The following is a 14,736-nucleotide window of genomic DNA, read 5'->3' on the forward strand; positions in this document are numbered from 1 at the left end:
AAAACTTCACACAAATGTGATACTTATAACCTTATCTAATAAAGCAATACATGCAGGTTATTGAAAATAAATGGGCAGTATCTTTTTCAGCTCCCCTGTAATTCAGTCAGCAGGTTCTATTATTAATGTACCCAGATGGACACTGAGTAGACTCTTGCACTGGGAAGTGAGGATGGCATGTAATATAGTTGCAAATAAGCCAGGTAAGTAGGTTTGGAAGGATTTGCTTTTAATAGCATAATCAAGTTCTCCTTCCAAAAGTGATTTGCACACACAAAACCAAAGTTACAGAGAGAGAAAGTGAGAACCCACTGATTAGAGATGGGCTTAAACTCTTGTAATGTAATCAGCAGTTTCTTCACAGACTGTTTAACCCAGCCTGGAGCTTCAGTGACAAGCCAGGATACTGCATATTAAATCACTCTGGGTGCTGGAGAATCTGTGAGAACCACAAGGTTGTCTGTATCCAGCTTCCTCTAGCTAAATCACTTTTATATGCTTAATACTGTTCCTCCTGTGCTGGAATTTTAAGTCATGAGATTGGATGCAAGAGCAACATTTCTTGAGAGTCTGAAAGGATTTCAAGCTAGTACTTCAGTTCAAGCGTCTGTTGCACTTTGATATGGGTTACGTCAGTAAACTCTTTTCTGTCCTGCAAATGATAGGCTAACACAAAATATGGTTTTAATGAACTATTTATATTTATTATTAATTTTGATTACTGTGGTCATCCCCTTTTGAGCACGAGGTGTGTGAAGTTTTGTTTATATAGGTAAATAGTAATGGAAAATGTGTATGTAAACCAGTCTGTAATCATTGACCTAATCTGTCAGCATTAATACAAACTTAAACTTGACTCCTTCCAAGATTATTCATAAGAGGTCACTAAGGTTTGCTACAAAATCGCAGCTTTCGTCCACACTCTGCTCTGCAATAACATGCTGCAGTATTTCCCCCTCTCAACCCCCCCACGCCAGTAGTACTATGTGCCTGTCACCTGCACGATTCCAAAGGGGTGTTGTGGGTGCCTAGCACTTTGAGAATTAAGGGCACTTGTGCACATGATTAAAATGGCACTTTGTGTGGCGTAATGGCATCACACATTACATGTGCACCAGTTTGGGGGGGTTTTAGATGAGTTTGCATTGTTGCAAACTAAACTACATCCTGATATAGTGTAATGTGCAATGATGCATTGCAGGTATTAGTCAGCTGATCCTCTGTCTACAGGGGAGGTGGGCAGGTTCCACAGAGAAAAACGATTGGGCTCCTTGCCACTTCTGCCTTCAGCAGGTGCCTGCTGATCCCTTTTTTTCTTCCTAGTCTGCCCATGGCCAGGGGGTGAGCTACTGGTGAGCCAAGTGGCCCCTGAGCTGCAGGGAGCCCTGGTCCTTCCATAGTCGTGGTGCCCTTCAGGGCCACCTGGGCAGGCTGGTCAGCTCGGAGGCAGCACCCAACCCCATCCAACTCTTCCCTTGGTGGTACCGCTGCCATGAAAGGAAGGACCAGGGCCTCCCACAGCTCAGGGGCTGCTTGGCCCACCGGCAGCTCGCCCCCCCAGCCGTGGGCAGGCTCCTCCAGGGGCAAAAAAAAGGATTAGGTCCCTCGCTGTAACATGATGGAAAAATAAATGCCCTAAATTGAAATGGTGGGTTTCAGTTAAAACCCACCATTTCAGTTTAGGGGGCATAGAAGGCTAAACCCCCGTCACGTGTACAAGCACCCTAAGCCATTTAGAGAGGCAGACATTGTAGAGAGTCGCTAGGGGTCAGATGGAAACTCCCAAGAAGTTCTTACGGCCTTCAGCATTATTGAGGAGTAGACGGTTTCTCCAGACGGTTTCGCCCTGAGCAAGGGGTGGGGTCTAAGCTACTTGCCGTGGCACATCTGAGTTATATTTTCTCCTCCCTTTCCTCAAGGGAATGGGATTGATAGTAACCTGCTGCTTGTGTGTGGGAAAAGTAAATTAAAGTGTTCCTTCAGAAAGTCTCACTGGCCTAGATGGGGGTTGTGGAGACCAAGCTTGCTTAAGAAGCAAATAGGCAGGTGTGCAGGCCCTATCCCAGGCTGAAGAGCTGACTAGACAAGGCAGCGTTTATAGGGAATTTTTAATCCCTTTTTACCTTCTAGCAGACATGTATAGTCCAAGTTACAATTTCATCTGCAGAATGAAGTGGAACCTTCATGAATGAAGTGAAGCTTGAATTTGTCTCTAATGCCCTGATCTCAATTACCGGTAATTTGTAGAGATTTTTTCTCACTTTTGTCTTTTTCTATAATTTTGGAGCAACTTTAACTGAAGAGCACACCCATATGACCAGTCTACAAGAGGCTTCAACAAGAATCAGGCAGGAAGGGAGTTGTGTGACAGTGGTGTCTTAAGACAAGAACAACAAAAGGTCTTTAGTGGCAACAGGGATGGGATCATCCTTAAATATTATACAGTGGATGCTTTTGGTGTGGGTTGTGCTTATGAAAGGAGAATTTGGTGTTAAATTTGAAAAGTAGCTTCAGCTGTTAGTTAATACCTATAGAGCCCCACGTGAAAAGAGAGCCAGCTTAGTCTCTCTCTGTCTCCAGTTTAGTAGGCATAGTGCTCTCAGATAATCCAGATTGCTGGAGTAGCTGATGTTCTATTCATCAGCAGGGATCCTGGTTTTCTCTGATTTTTCAAAAAATCCCCAATTTTGGGGTTAAAAAAGGTAACCCAGAATCCACATTTTCCCATGATTAAAATGAAACATCACTATATATATATATGTGTGTGCGTGTGTGTGTAGTGTGTGTATAGATATATGTATAGTGTGTGTGTGTATAGTGTGTGTATATGTGCTCGCGTGTGTGTATTAGTGATATTTCATTTTAATCACAGAAAAATGTGGATTTGGGGTTACTTTTTTAAACCAAAAATTGGGGATTTTTTTTTTTTTAGCAGATAAAACCAGGATCCCTGCTCATCAGTGAATTTGAGTAAACTACCTTAGAGGCGTTATGATCTCAGTGGGTACGTCTACATGTTCATTAATGCACCATAATTATGGCTCGTTAAATTTAGTACCTGTAATGACAGGTACTAAATGCGCCGGAATTGGCAATGCTGTGCATTAGTGCGGATGAATGCTTTTTTAGTGACATTAATGCACATTAGACTAAATCCATGTGCCCATTCCATTTCTCCTAAGCTGCAGTGCTAAATGATGCCAACCTTTGCAGGCTTGGCCGACTTTGACAGTACAAATGTAGAAAGTAAAACCAAAACTGCTCAGGTTTTTACTTTATAAAAATATCTATTTGTGTTTGTCAGATGTCAGAATGAGTGTTCCCATTTCTGACGGGCACATAAGGAGAAGGTAGATTGACTTGTTTTCATCAGATGGCAACGAAACTTGACTTAGGATTAATTGAAATAGACACAACTGAAGGTGGGTGCTTAGAGAAGAGACCAGATGGAACCAAGCCCTCATCTCTGCACTCAGCCAAAATGCAATCTCTCTTAGCAGTGTTATATTAATATAATAGAAGACAGCTGGGGGTTGCTGAGGAATTTTGGCCCAGATCCTCAACCCAATTTGGACGTTTAATTGCTGCTGAAATAAATGGGAGATAGACACCTATACACCTTTGAGGGGCTGGGCTTTTGCCCCTAACCTCAGATGCAGTTATTACTAGCAAGGTGACTTGAAGAAGCTGTCTTCCTTCTTCCACCCCTCCCACCCCCACACCATTTTGGTTGTTTTATAAGCTACTGCAAGTGAGCACAATCTCAGCCTATTCTTCTTGCTACTGAAGTGAAGCTTATTGATCTGTAACACCCAGGATCACCTCTTTCTCAACAACAAATAAAGGACTTTCTTGCATTCTCTGGGGTAATGAGTGGGCTGCTAAGTCTTGCCTCTACAAGAAAGTTACAACAGTTAAATCATTTAGTTAAAACTTATTGTGAAAATTATGGGAAGTCTGGATGCTTTCAACAAGAGACTGAATTATTATCTGTCCAGGGAACAGCACATCCTGCATCCGTACAAGGGGTTGTATTGGCCGACCCTTGAGGTCTGTTCTAATGCTCAGATTCTGTAACCAGTGCAAACTCTGTGTGGACTTTCTTATTTCAGCTTGAGTGGGTTATTTCATTTTTGCCTTCCAAATTGACTTCTGCTAAACTGCAGTAAGCCTACTGCAACCTGAAATTAGTAGTCTATCCCAGTTAAACTAAATTTGTTTGACTTTCTCATGCGGACTTATTCTTACATTCCTTCTGAATATTCCTTTATATACACGTGATCCAGTTCCACTGCTGTACTGGGCTTTAACTAACTTTTTTTTCTGAGCATATTAGATACTTTGAGTGTGTGTGTGTGTGTGTGTGTGTGTGTGTGTATATGACACTATCTATCAGTCAGTCAATCGATATGGATATTTATATATCACTCATATAGCTATATTTATATCCTAGCTTTAGACCTTATAGCCATTTTTTGCTGATACTAGTGTTGTTCTTAAAGGTTTTGTTTATATTACAAGGATTGTAACTGTATTATTGTTCCCTGTTGCTCTTTGAAACCATTCACACTCGCATGATTTGATTCAGAGGAGATTCGGCCCAATTCGGCAGCCGAATCTCTGAATCCAAATTGAGTGGGGGAACCAATAAAAAGGTTTGAATTGATTTGGAACTCTCCAAATTGATTTGGAAAAGATTTGAAGAGCTTTGGAGATTTGGGCAGTTTCTTATTCACCACCACAGGGAGTTGGACCCAAACTCCATGCCAGTAAGAAGGGGGGTGGGGGGCGGAGGAGCTGGAGGACAGGGGAAGGGGACTGTGGGGGGACCCTTGGCAGGCCCCATCCCCTGCCTGGTCCCCCAGGCCTCCTTAGCACTCCCAACCCCTGCCTGCTCTCCTTTCCCCATCAATGGCTGGCCCCTGAATCCTGGCTCTTTAAAAAAAAAAAAAAGAAGAAGAAGCCTTGCACTCACCAGCTGCTGCCAGGCCGGGGGGGGGAAGGGGCAATCCCCGCTGCCCCCCTCACTGCCCCTCGCTGCATGCTGGGGCTCTGCCATTAGCCACCATCCCTTTTCCACTCTCCCAGTCCCAGGCTCCCGGCTCTTAAAAAAAAAAAAAAAAGAGAGAGAAAAAAAGTAGCCCTGCACTCACCAGATGCTGCAGCAGCTGTCGGGGCTTCTGGGGGCTCATGGCAGAGACCCCTAGGCAGCAGGGGGGCAGCAGGGATCATCCTCCCCCCACCTGGCAGCAGCTGGTGAGTGCGGCAAATTTGCAGTTTGGCATCTGTTTTCACATTCCCCGTGTGCAGTTTGTGGTGCCACAAACGACACATCCCTAGGGGACCCACCCATCATTTGTATTCCTTTAGGGTCTGTGAAATCTTTCAGATGCAAGGTTAGTCCCTCTTCACAACCAGCTGCTGTTCCTCCATAGCTAAAATACTGATATTTGTTTTTGCACCACATTTCAGTAGAGACTTTTGTGTCAAGACTCTTTTCCAGTGCCAGACATTTCTACTTTTCACTTTTAACTATGTTTGTTATGAAAGTGGGCATTTGTAGCAGGTGCAAAACAGTCTTGCTCCCAAAAAGGGATTTTTCCTGGCTGAGACGCTAGTGTTCATAATATTTTTTTTTTTTTACCATGTGCCGTCACTCTGTGATCTTGATGAGCCTTTGTTTCTTAACCTTTACTGAACAGTTGTCTTTGTGTTGTCATTACTACTACCCCCTGTGGCTCTAAGTGCAGCTCAGCTCCAGCCACCTTTCCTGTCCCCTCCCCACCCCCCGGCTTCTAATTTAATTAATTTGTCTCCCCAATCTACACCTCTAGAATTTGCTGTTAACCTTAGATTAAGGAGTCCCTCCAAACTATGGTTTTGCATTCCTTAAAAAGTTCTCCTGTGCCTAAATAAATATAACTCCCCACACATTGTACATCTTCTCATCCATACCTTGAGATCCTCACAACTGTATGAAGACAGGAACGAATAGGTGTGTCAAAGCTGGCATGGTGAAAGGACTTGGATAAGGAATAGGAAGAGGGAAGCTGGGGGCAGGTTTGTCAAGGGCCTTGAGGGCCTGACTGAGAAGTTGGGACTTGGAGTGGTGACTGCAGTGGATCCAAAAGGGTCTTTATCAAGTGTGCCCACCTGAATTAAACATTTAAGACAAACTTTTAAAAGAATCTGGTCTGAGACTGAAAGGCAGCTTCTTAAAAGCCAGTAAATTACATTTGTTTTCAAAATCTTGTAAATCGCGCAGTTACATGATGGAGCATGAGCGCTCACAATTCACTGGACCAAACCCAGATGTTCTTTAGAAACACAAAGCCTTCCATGAAAAGTAAAATAGATTCTTAGCAGACTTTTTTTTTCATGTGTTCAAGGGGCTTAAAGGATCCCAGTTAAATCAACAATATCCAGGAAGTTCATAGTTAAAACTAAGACTCTGGGGTGCTGTTGTATGACTTTATTTCAGGCTCAAGGTGTAAATTAAAGCTGGTGTGTCGGCTCAGGTATTCAAGTTTTCAGCCTTTACCGTGGAATTTCCCAGTTCAGTTACTTAATTTTTCCTGTTGCTGAATAAAACAAAAATTCTGTATGCCATATATTTGCTCATCATAAAATGCCCTCCCCCCCAGCCCAGTCACAGCTGCTTTGTTGGCTAAGCTTGCCTGGTTTATGGGCTTTCCAGTCTTTGTAAAGTGTAGTGCAGTTAAGGACTTCCACATGGTTCTTGCTCTGAGGCTTTTGTGAATAAGCAAAGCAAAGCATTTGCTTCTGTGTTCAACAAATGCATCAAATATGGTTCACATTCTCTGTTCTTAAATGCAAAGGATAATATTGATTTGGTTAAGGTAAATGTCTTTAATTGTATGCTATATAAACTCAGCTCTTCTCAAGAATAATGGACTTTCTGGGCACATTTCCAGCACAGCAGTCTGAAAATGTATCTTTTAGTGTCTTCTGCAGGAAACTGCAGAGTTAAGATTTAGATGAAGAAAAATTAAATGGACCGTATCCCCACTGTTTATAAGCTGTACATAAGACACGTGTATCCAGACAGCAATTAAATGTGTATAGTACTGGATGCTACAGAACACCTGTTAATTATTTGGTTCTTTTACTGGGAAAGCAAAAAAATGGCTGAGAGTGAAGGATGGACCTTATCATTTGTTCTCACTGTAAAATTAATATGATCTATAGAAACTATGTGAGATCTTTATTCAAGAGACAGCGGGGAGTCCATTTGCCAATAGTGGTAAATCCTGTCTTATACAGAGGTCTGCAAATGTCTGCTGGAGTAGCTCAAATGTCATGATTCAGAAGTGTAAAGGTTTAAGATTGGGCCCAATTACAGTAGACAAAGTGATCCAGGTATTTTAATAATACACAAACACACATGCAGCCAATGTCCTTTGATTTATTGCTAAACTACCATAGTACAGGCTATATAAAAATATTTTACAGATAGTAAAAATCATTAAATTGGAGGTTAACAATGTTTTGCATAGGAATGTGAATGATATAAACTCCATTTCCCTTTTTAAAGTTAGACTTTTGAACAAGCAATTTGATTAGAAAAAAAATCTGTTAGAATAATTGGAAAGTTATTTGCTCATTTCAGGTGTTAACGAAACATAGGCCAAGACTTTAGCAGTGAGGCTGGGAATGAAAAAATACCAAAACATTTTAAGTTACTTATGTCCCAGTTACTGCTACCCTTACTCACTGAATAGCACCTGACTATATTCAGAGTCACATTGAACCACCTGCATAGTAAATCTGTGTTCAACAAGTGCATCTACATGTGCATATTTACTGCGCAGTAACCAAAATTACTCTGCAGTATGGGCGTGTATCTATACATGTACACCCGTACTACATCGTAAATATGGTAACTTACATTGACTTGAGTGTAAATTTGATACCTACTTCATGGAGTTATCAAATTTACCCCCGATTAGTAATGCACATGTAGATACCTTACTGTGCAGCAACACTCTGTATGTGGACTAACTTTAGTCCTAAGTCAGGCCACACACAGTGTTAATATGCTTTAATGCCTGTACGTATAGACGCTGGCCTATTCCCACTTACTGTGTACTACATTTATATGCACGGGTAGACATGCCCAGCATAAATAAGTATGTTGGAATCTAGGTCTTAGTATGATGCTAATACAAATATATGGATTGATTGGGAACGGAAAGCATAGCCTTTTAGCATTTGTGTAGATCCTATTAGTTTTCTTGTCTCAGCCATTCTAAACAACTGTAAATGCTGGAATTAGCTGATATTTCTGTTTTTATAGAGAGAGAACTCAGAATGATAACCTTTTCTCCAGTTGCCAGTCAGTTTGATATATGTCTCTTTACAGCTACCAGCACCTTCATTTGAAACTTTATTGCATCAGTGGTCAGGTACTAGTTTGTTTCTTTGGACTCTACACTGGAAACAATTAAACCATGGATAAACAAATCTTACATAGACTATAATGGAGGAGATTAATGACTGATGGTTAAGAAAATTGTTATCAGCTGTCATCCACTGGAGTTATAAAGTAACATAGATAGGAGGGAAAACTCTTAATTTCACACAAAACATTCAAAGTGATGGACAGTCCCCAGTGTATTAAGAACTATACACTTTTGCATTTGATAGCAAACTAGATACCTTAAAATACAAATGTGAAATCATAGGCAGTACAAAACACATAAGGCAAAAGACTAGAAAACAATATGTAATTGAGTGTTTTGGGAACTTGCGGTTAATAGGCATCCCTTCCAATTGCACAGGCCTAAAAAAAATAAAACATTCAATCCAGAGAATGAAAGTTGAGCACAGTGGTGCAAAATTTGTGCATCTCTTTTACCCATTTAAAAAACTGTATGGAGATGTTTTCTTGACTCCCAAGGGGGAAATATTTATTCTCTGTTTAGTAATGATTTGAGGGAGCTTGAAGTCAGATTAGAAAAGTAGATTGTTCAAAACTGTGTGTGGAGTCTTTGGAATATTTATCAAAATATTGTTTTTTGGGAAAAAATAGTTCAATGACAAATGCATAGAAAAGTTAAGATACTTGGAAAAATGCAAACTGACCATTTATAAATACCATCCCTAATTCAAAAGATGCTGTATACTGGGGAAGATAAAAAGCATAGACACTTTCCTTTTTTAAAGATATGGATTACAAAATATATTTTAAAAAACATGCTAGCTAATTTTGAGAACTCTTTTAGATATATTACCAAGCAGCAGCGTTTTTATACAATGGAGAATAACATAGTGCTGTCTTTGGAAATATTCTACATTTAGAAAACGGTGTATTCCTACAAGAAGAATGGAAGTGATACATATTTACATGGATACAAATAAAGCAAGTGCAAAAAACCATGGCTTTTCTACATTCTTTCTACCAATAAAAACACATACAATAGACACTTTCATTCCTTTTCTATTGTTCAGGTCTTACATTTTGCTCATTCTCATGGAGAAAAACAAAAAAAGACTTTCTATTTCATTGCAAATACCTTCATGAGCAGTTACTCCCCTGGCAAACTTTACTTCCAACATTCGTATCTGACAAAAAAAAAAATCTTCCCGGTATCTGTGCACTCTTATTACACTCTCAGCCTGTTTACATATAAAAAATTATGATTTTATTTTATGCATTCATATATTTAAGGCAACAATTTATAGAAGCTCATCCTGTAATTTGCAGCCAAAGCTCTAACGGAAAAAATGGAAATAATAATAAAAAAGATAGAGATGAACTTTGAGTTACAATGAACCCCATGTACTTAGCATGGTATAACATTGATGGAAAATGCATTAGAGCTGTTCACCCTTCAGACAATATATTTGGAAGGCCTTTGGTACAATGGCAGGAAGGCACTGCGGTGAAACATTCAGATAACTGAGGAAAGACAGAATTTCCTCATGTGCAAATATGGCTATCTTCCAGATAAAGTGAGAACAAATTACTCACTAAAAGCTATTAACTCTTCCAAGGTGAACCTAATGTTTCTACAGAAAGAGAAAGAGAGAGAGAGAGAGAGAGAGCGAGCAATTCTTATTTATGTAACAATATTAATACTGGAAAAACACTGCTCAGCAAAAACAGGAAATAATTTAGTACTGTATATTTTGAAGCTCTTCAGCATAACTATATTATTTTAACATATCTGTTGTTTTGGGCTTTTTTATTAAAAGAAAGAGATGAAAATGCATAACTCTGTCTTAGGATCCTCCCTTCCTCCAGAAATAAATATGAAGTTGGCTAAGACTATGTTATCTAATGGCTGCATGTAAAATGATGACAAGCAGATACAGTAGCATAGCCTGCTTCATGTAGTTGTAAATAAAACCACTAAAATGTAGTCTATATTATATACATCTATGGGGGCTCAATCCTGAGGTTGGCCTCATGCGGGTACACAGCATTACCTGAATGGAGCCAGAGACAGGATCACGACCCAAGTCTGTAACTGGTTGGTGCATGTATCTGCACACACACCAACACACATACAGGTGAATTACCATATTTTATGTTTTAAACATAAGGAAGAAATGCAACCAACTTAATATAATTTGCAGCACATGGAAATTACTGTCCCACCCTACACCGCCCTGTTCTTGAAGGGCAGTATAAGAACAGTGGACTTTCACAGAAGTCTTCCACAGAAACAGAAGAGAGAGCATGGTTCAGGGTGGATCCCACAGTCTGACTTCAGTGTGGAGCACTACACCAGCTGTATGAGTCACAATGCAGGATCAAAGCCCTTAGTTTCTCTGTTTATACTTTTCTTTCTGGTTTCTGCAGCCATGCCTCACAGCAAGAAGAGCATAACCATTAAGGGGACAACAAAGCAGGATGCTCAAAGCAGTAATCGGAGGGCTGTACCAGGATTGTTAAGCACACACAATGGAAAGGTACTACTATTACTGCACATTCCAGTATGGTAATTGTATGCCCAACCCAGCAAGGTTTCTAGCGGATTTGCATGTGCAAATCAGGCAGGCATTTCTAAACAGAACGCTATCCCTTTTTGTTCCTTTCTTTCTTTCTTTTTTTAATTTTAGATTGCCACCTAATAAATTACAGTGTGGTCAAACATGCCATCTCGCCACTTAATTGTGAAAATAAGTCTCCCTAGTTCTTTGTGCTGCTTATTAAATATCCCACAAGAAAAAGGAAAATGTGTACCTGGGGAGATGATCTGCCAAATAACGTCTTTTTTGATGGGGATTTTTAGTAGTTCTTTGCATAAAACAGGGGAAACACCTTTAGACTGCACATTTGTTCATTTAATGTCAAATTAGATAAAACTGCTCCTGAAAGGTGGGCTTTTTGTCTCCTTGAGAATCCAAACAGTTGACAAGAGAAGGATGTTTTGTCTGGAATTTCAGGCTGCATTAAAAAGAACCAGAGTTCCTGAATATTTTATGGCAGGGAATATTCTTTAAGCTATAAATTCAAATAGATTTTCTGGGGGAAATGAATGTGTTCCAATACTAGACCACTAGAGGTGGTGTTTAATATGCAATGCTTTTATTTTATATATAGGTCATTTTAATGAATCGGACTCAAAGCCCCAGGCTTGTTCCTATGGAAGCCAATGGCAAAAAAAGCAGCCTATTAACCTCACTGGGTAAAATATACTTCTTTGGTATTATTTACTTAGGGATCATGTATATCTGGCAAAGTGAACAGCAGGAAGAAAGAGTATGGTGTAATATTTAGTTTTTAGTGTTGCTAAAATGACATAGGGAATGATTTTCTGAAAAGATCTGAATCATACAAAGCAGAATATTACTGTCTAATGGAAGCAATGTCTCTGTTATGCTAGCATTGTCTAAAATATACAAGCAGCATATGTTAGACCCCTTTGTGAAGGAAGCAAAGAAAAGCAAACTTCACAATCAGTCCAGCTGTCTAAGTGCCAGTTTTGGGTTAAGAATAGAGAGACACTCAAGCCACAAAATTCTGCTCCAAATACAGACCTGGGTTTTGAATGCCCTGAGAATGGTTAAAGCCTGGGTTTTTAGTTGGCCCACTTGCAGAATTCAGATTTCAAATACTCCTAACATCCAGGGTTGTTTAAGAGCCAAGGCACTAAGTGAGGCCATTTTTTGGACAAGACATCCTGAACAGTACAGCCTCCCCCTCTCTCTCCAAACATAAGCCCTTGCATAGCTTAGGTGGCAAACTTGAGTTGTAAAAGATACAGATACATTTTTACTGTAATTATGAAGAATGCTTGAGCCAAACTCAGCTTTTCCTCCAGGGAGCTTATGCTGTTTTCTTTCTTGCGCCATCGGGAGAACATTCCACATTAGGTTTAGTTGATCTAATTTGTTCATAATAAATTAATTCATGCTGTGGCGATGTAGACACATAGGTGCTCAGGCTGTCTTTATTTTGAGACCATGGTGTCTTTCACTCCAGGTTGGGGGGGTCTCTGCATATTTCCTAGGAGCTTCTAAAGACTATTGATTTCTGTACAAAAGATTATTAGTTGATGGACTATCTATCATGCTAGCCTTCACTATATATTTATGATCAGCGTATGCCATGTATGTTGTCAGGCCAACATAACAATGAAATGTTAAAAAAAGACAGCATAAAACTCAGAAAGCTTACTAGGTGACTAATTGTTGATGTCAGTGATGTTAGATAGTCTCTTTATAGTGATAAGTATTCATCAGTACAGCACATTTAAAGCTATGTGTTGGAATCACAAGCAATGTATAGCTGCCTTAGTAAGCTGACAATGAAATAACGCCTCTAGAAATTGCCACCAGCTTTGAAAAACTGTGGTTTCTTTTGGATGTAACTACTTTCCCCTGAAGCTTGTGTGGTTAAATATTCTGGCTGCTAAATGAGAACAGTTAGGAATTGAAGGTAAGCTCTATCTTAAAATAAACAGCAGATTTCATTATCAAAAAATCTAAGGAGCTGTATATGCATTAGCTGAACATTTGGGCCAACCACAAATTCTTGGGATGGGCATCATTCTGTTTAGAATAGATTTCTCTTAACTCACCCAGATGCATCTTCATTTTCTAGGCTTCATTTAACTTGGGTTGTTGCTTGGAAATATTAAGTTGACCTCTTTGTTAGTTCTTTTCAAGCATCCCTCTTCTACAAAGGCATAACAGCTCGGATGAGAAAAATGAAAGGCCCTGGATTCACTGGGCACCTACTGTTTGGTGTTCTGAGCACAGGGCTCAGTCAGAAAAAACTGGTTCTGTTCTCACGTTAGTCAGTGACCTGTGCAATCTTTGGCAAGTAACTTAGCCTCCCTATGACTTGGTTTCCCCCCCAGCAATAAAATTTGGACTAAAAATGGCTAATCCACCTTTTTAACAGGCTTATGATCTGGGAGAAAATGTACTGTTACTTTAAGGCAAGTGGTGTTATTCTTATATAAAATGCATGGGAGCTCTCTTCCCACATTTTCCATATTATCTAAATAAGCACAAATATACAAACCCAATGGCTTTACAGAGCTCTGGAGTGACAACTTTCTACTCCCTTATTATTAGGAAACACACACACACACACACATGCAAGCACGTGCATGCACGTGTGTGTGTGTGTGTGTGTTTTTCTGCAGCAGGCACGAAGAGTTTCCTTAGACACATGCTTTGGTATATGAGAACAATGATCTTTGGATTAAAGGAAGGGTGTCCTTTTTGATGTTTACAGAGAGAGGTGGTGAGTTGCTTAGTCAAGGCTGTCAGCTTGATGCCAGTACATTGTTCCTTGCATTGAATCGGTGCCTTGAGATGAACCGTTAAGGAAGCAGGAGGTTGTAGGGGCAGTGGAAGGATCTAAGAGGTCAGTTATGGAAGGATTCAGTAAAAGTTGTCTCACAAATTTCTTCTTCTACGTTTGATTTCTGGCAGGGAGTCCAGAAAACTCCTTCCTGATAATTTCGTTAACTGTGAAATAAGAGAGAGAGAGAGGAAAAAGATGTTAGAGCATTCTGCAAGTGTTAAGCATCCAAAGCAGTCCATGCACATTTTGTTATATAGAGTCCAAAACACCCCCCCCCCCACTTTTGTCATAACATTAATATAATTAAAAATAAAACTCTGAATGGATCTTTCAGGTGTTCCTGCTTAAAGGGAGCGACTGATCTTGTTTCCTCTCATTTCTGTTCTTCACTCCTGCCCCGCACTAGTAATTCCCCTCCAAGCCTTTCAGTGTCACATTTACAATTAAAGCCCAACAAACACTTACTAAATTCTAGGCAACGGATGTTATGCTTGTGACCCTAGGACTATGTCCCATAAAAAAAGTCACCAAATTGAGCCTTGACTGACTGGAGGGGTAATGCTTTTTGGGATAAGGGTTATGGGCTATGCCTCTCTGCTTTCCCCTTTTTTTGTGTCCGGCATGCTTCAGGTATTTTGGAAAAGTCATGATATTTTTGCGTCCTGAAAACACACCTGATGCCTCATAAATACATATTTCCTCTTCATGTCATAGATGTTCTTTTACATTAAGAGGAAAAGTCCCATCCTATATGAGCATGTTGACATTCAAATTAGGGTGAAGACAGGAGAGGCGGAGAAGAGAAACGCTACGTAATGAGAACTGTATCTTTCCACGTGCTGAACCTGACACATGCTTGCCTTAAATGTGCCAGGAGGGGCAGTTGTGTGCAAGCGTTTTAATTCTTGTGAGTATGTTTGTTCCATTGCGTATGTTTTTTTGCTCTC

General features: G+C 40.1%; 1 protein-coding gene across 4 annotated transcripts in view; it reads right to left on the reverse strand.

Moving 5' to 3' along the window:
• Window positions 1-7,412: 7,412 nt before the first annotated feature.
• The window catches only part of NFATC2 (nuclear factor of activated T-cells 2), a 125,120-nt gene continuing 117,796 nt past the window's right edge, over window positions 7,413-14,736 (reverse strand). For all 4 annotated transcript variants that reach the window (XM_019548142.1, XM_019548141.1, XM_019548138.1 and 1 more), the window contains one exon: window positions 7,413-13,953. In XM_019548142.1, the coding sequence (XP_019403687.1) occupies window positions 13,898-13,953 (56 nt within the window). In that variant the 3' untranslated portion in view covers window positions 7,413-13,897. The remainder of the gene's footprint in view (window positions 13,954-14,736) is intronic.

The sequence above is a fragment of the Crocodylus porosus genome, unplaced genomic scaffold (assembly GCF_001723895.1).
Source record: "Crocodylus porosus isolate Cpor-Errol unplaced genomic scaffold, CroPor_comp1, whole genome shotgun sequence".
Lineage (NCBI taxonomy): Eukaryota > Metazoa > Chordata > Crocodylia > Crocodylidae > Crocodylus > Crocodylus porosus.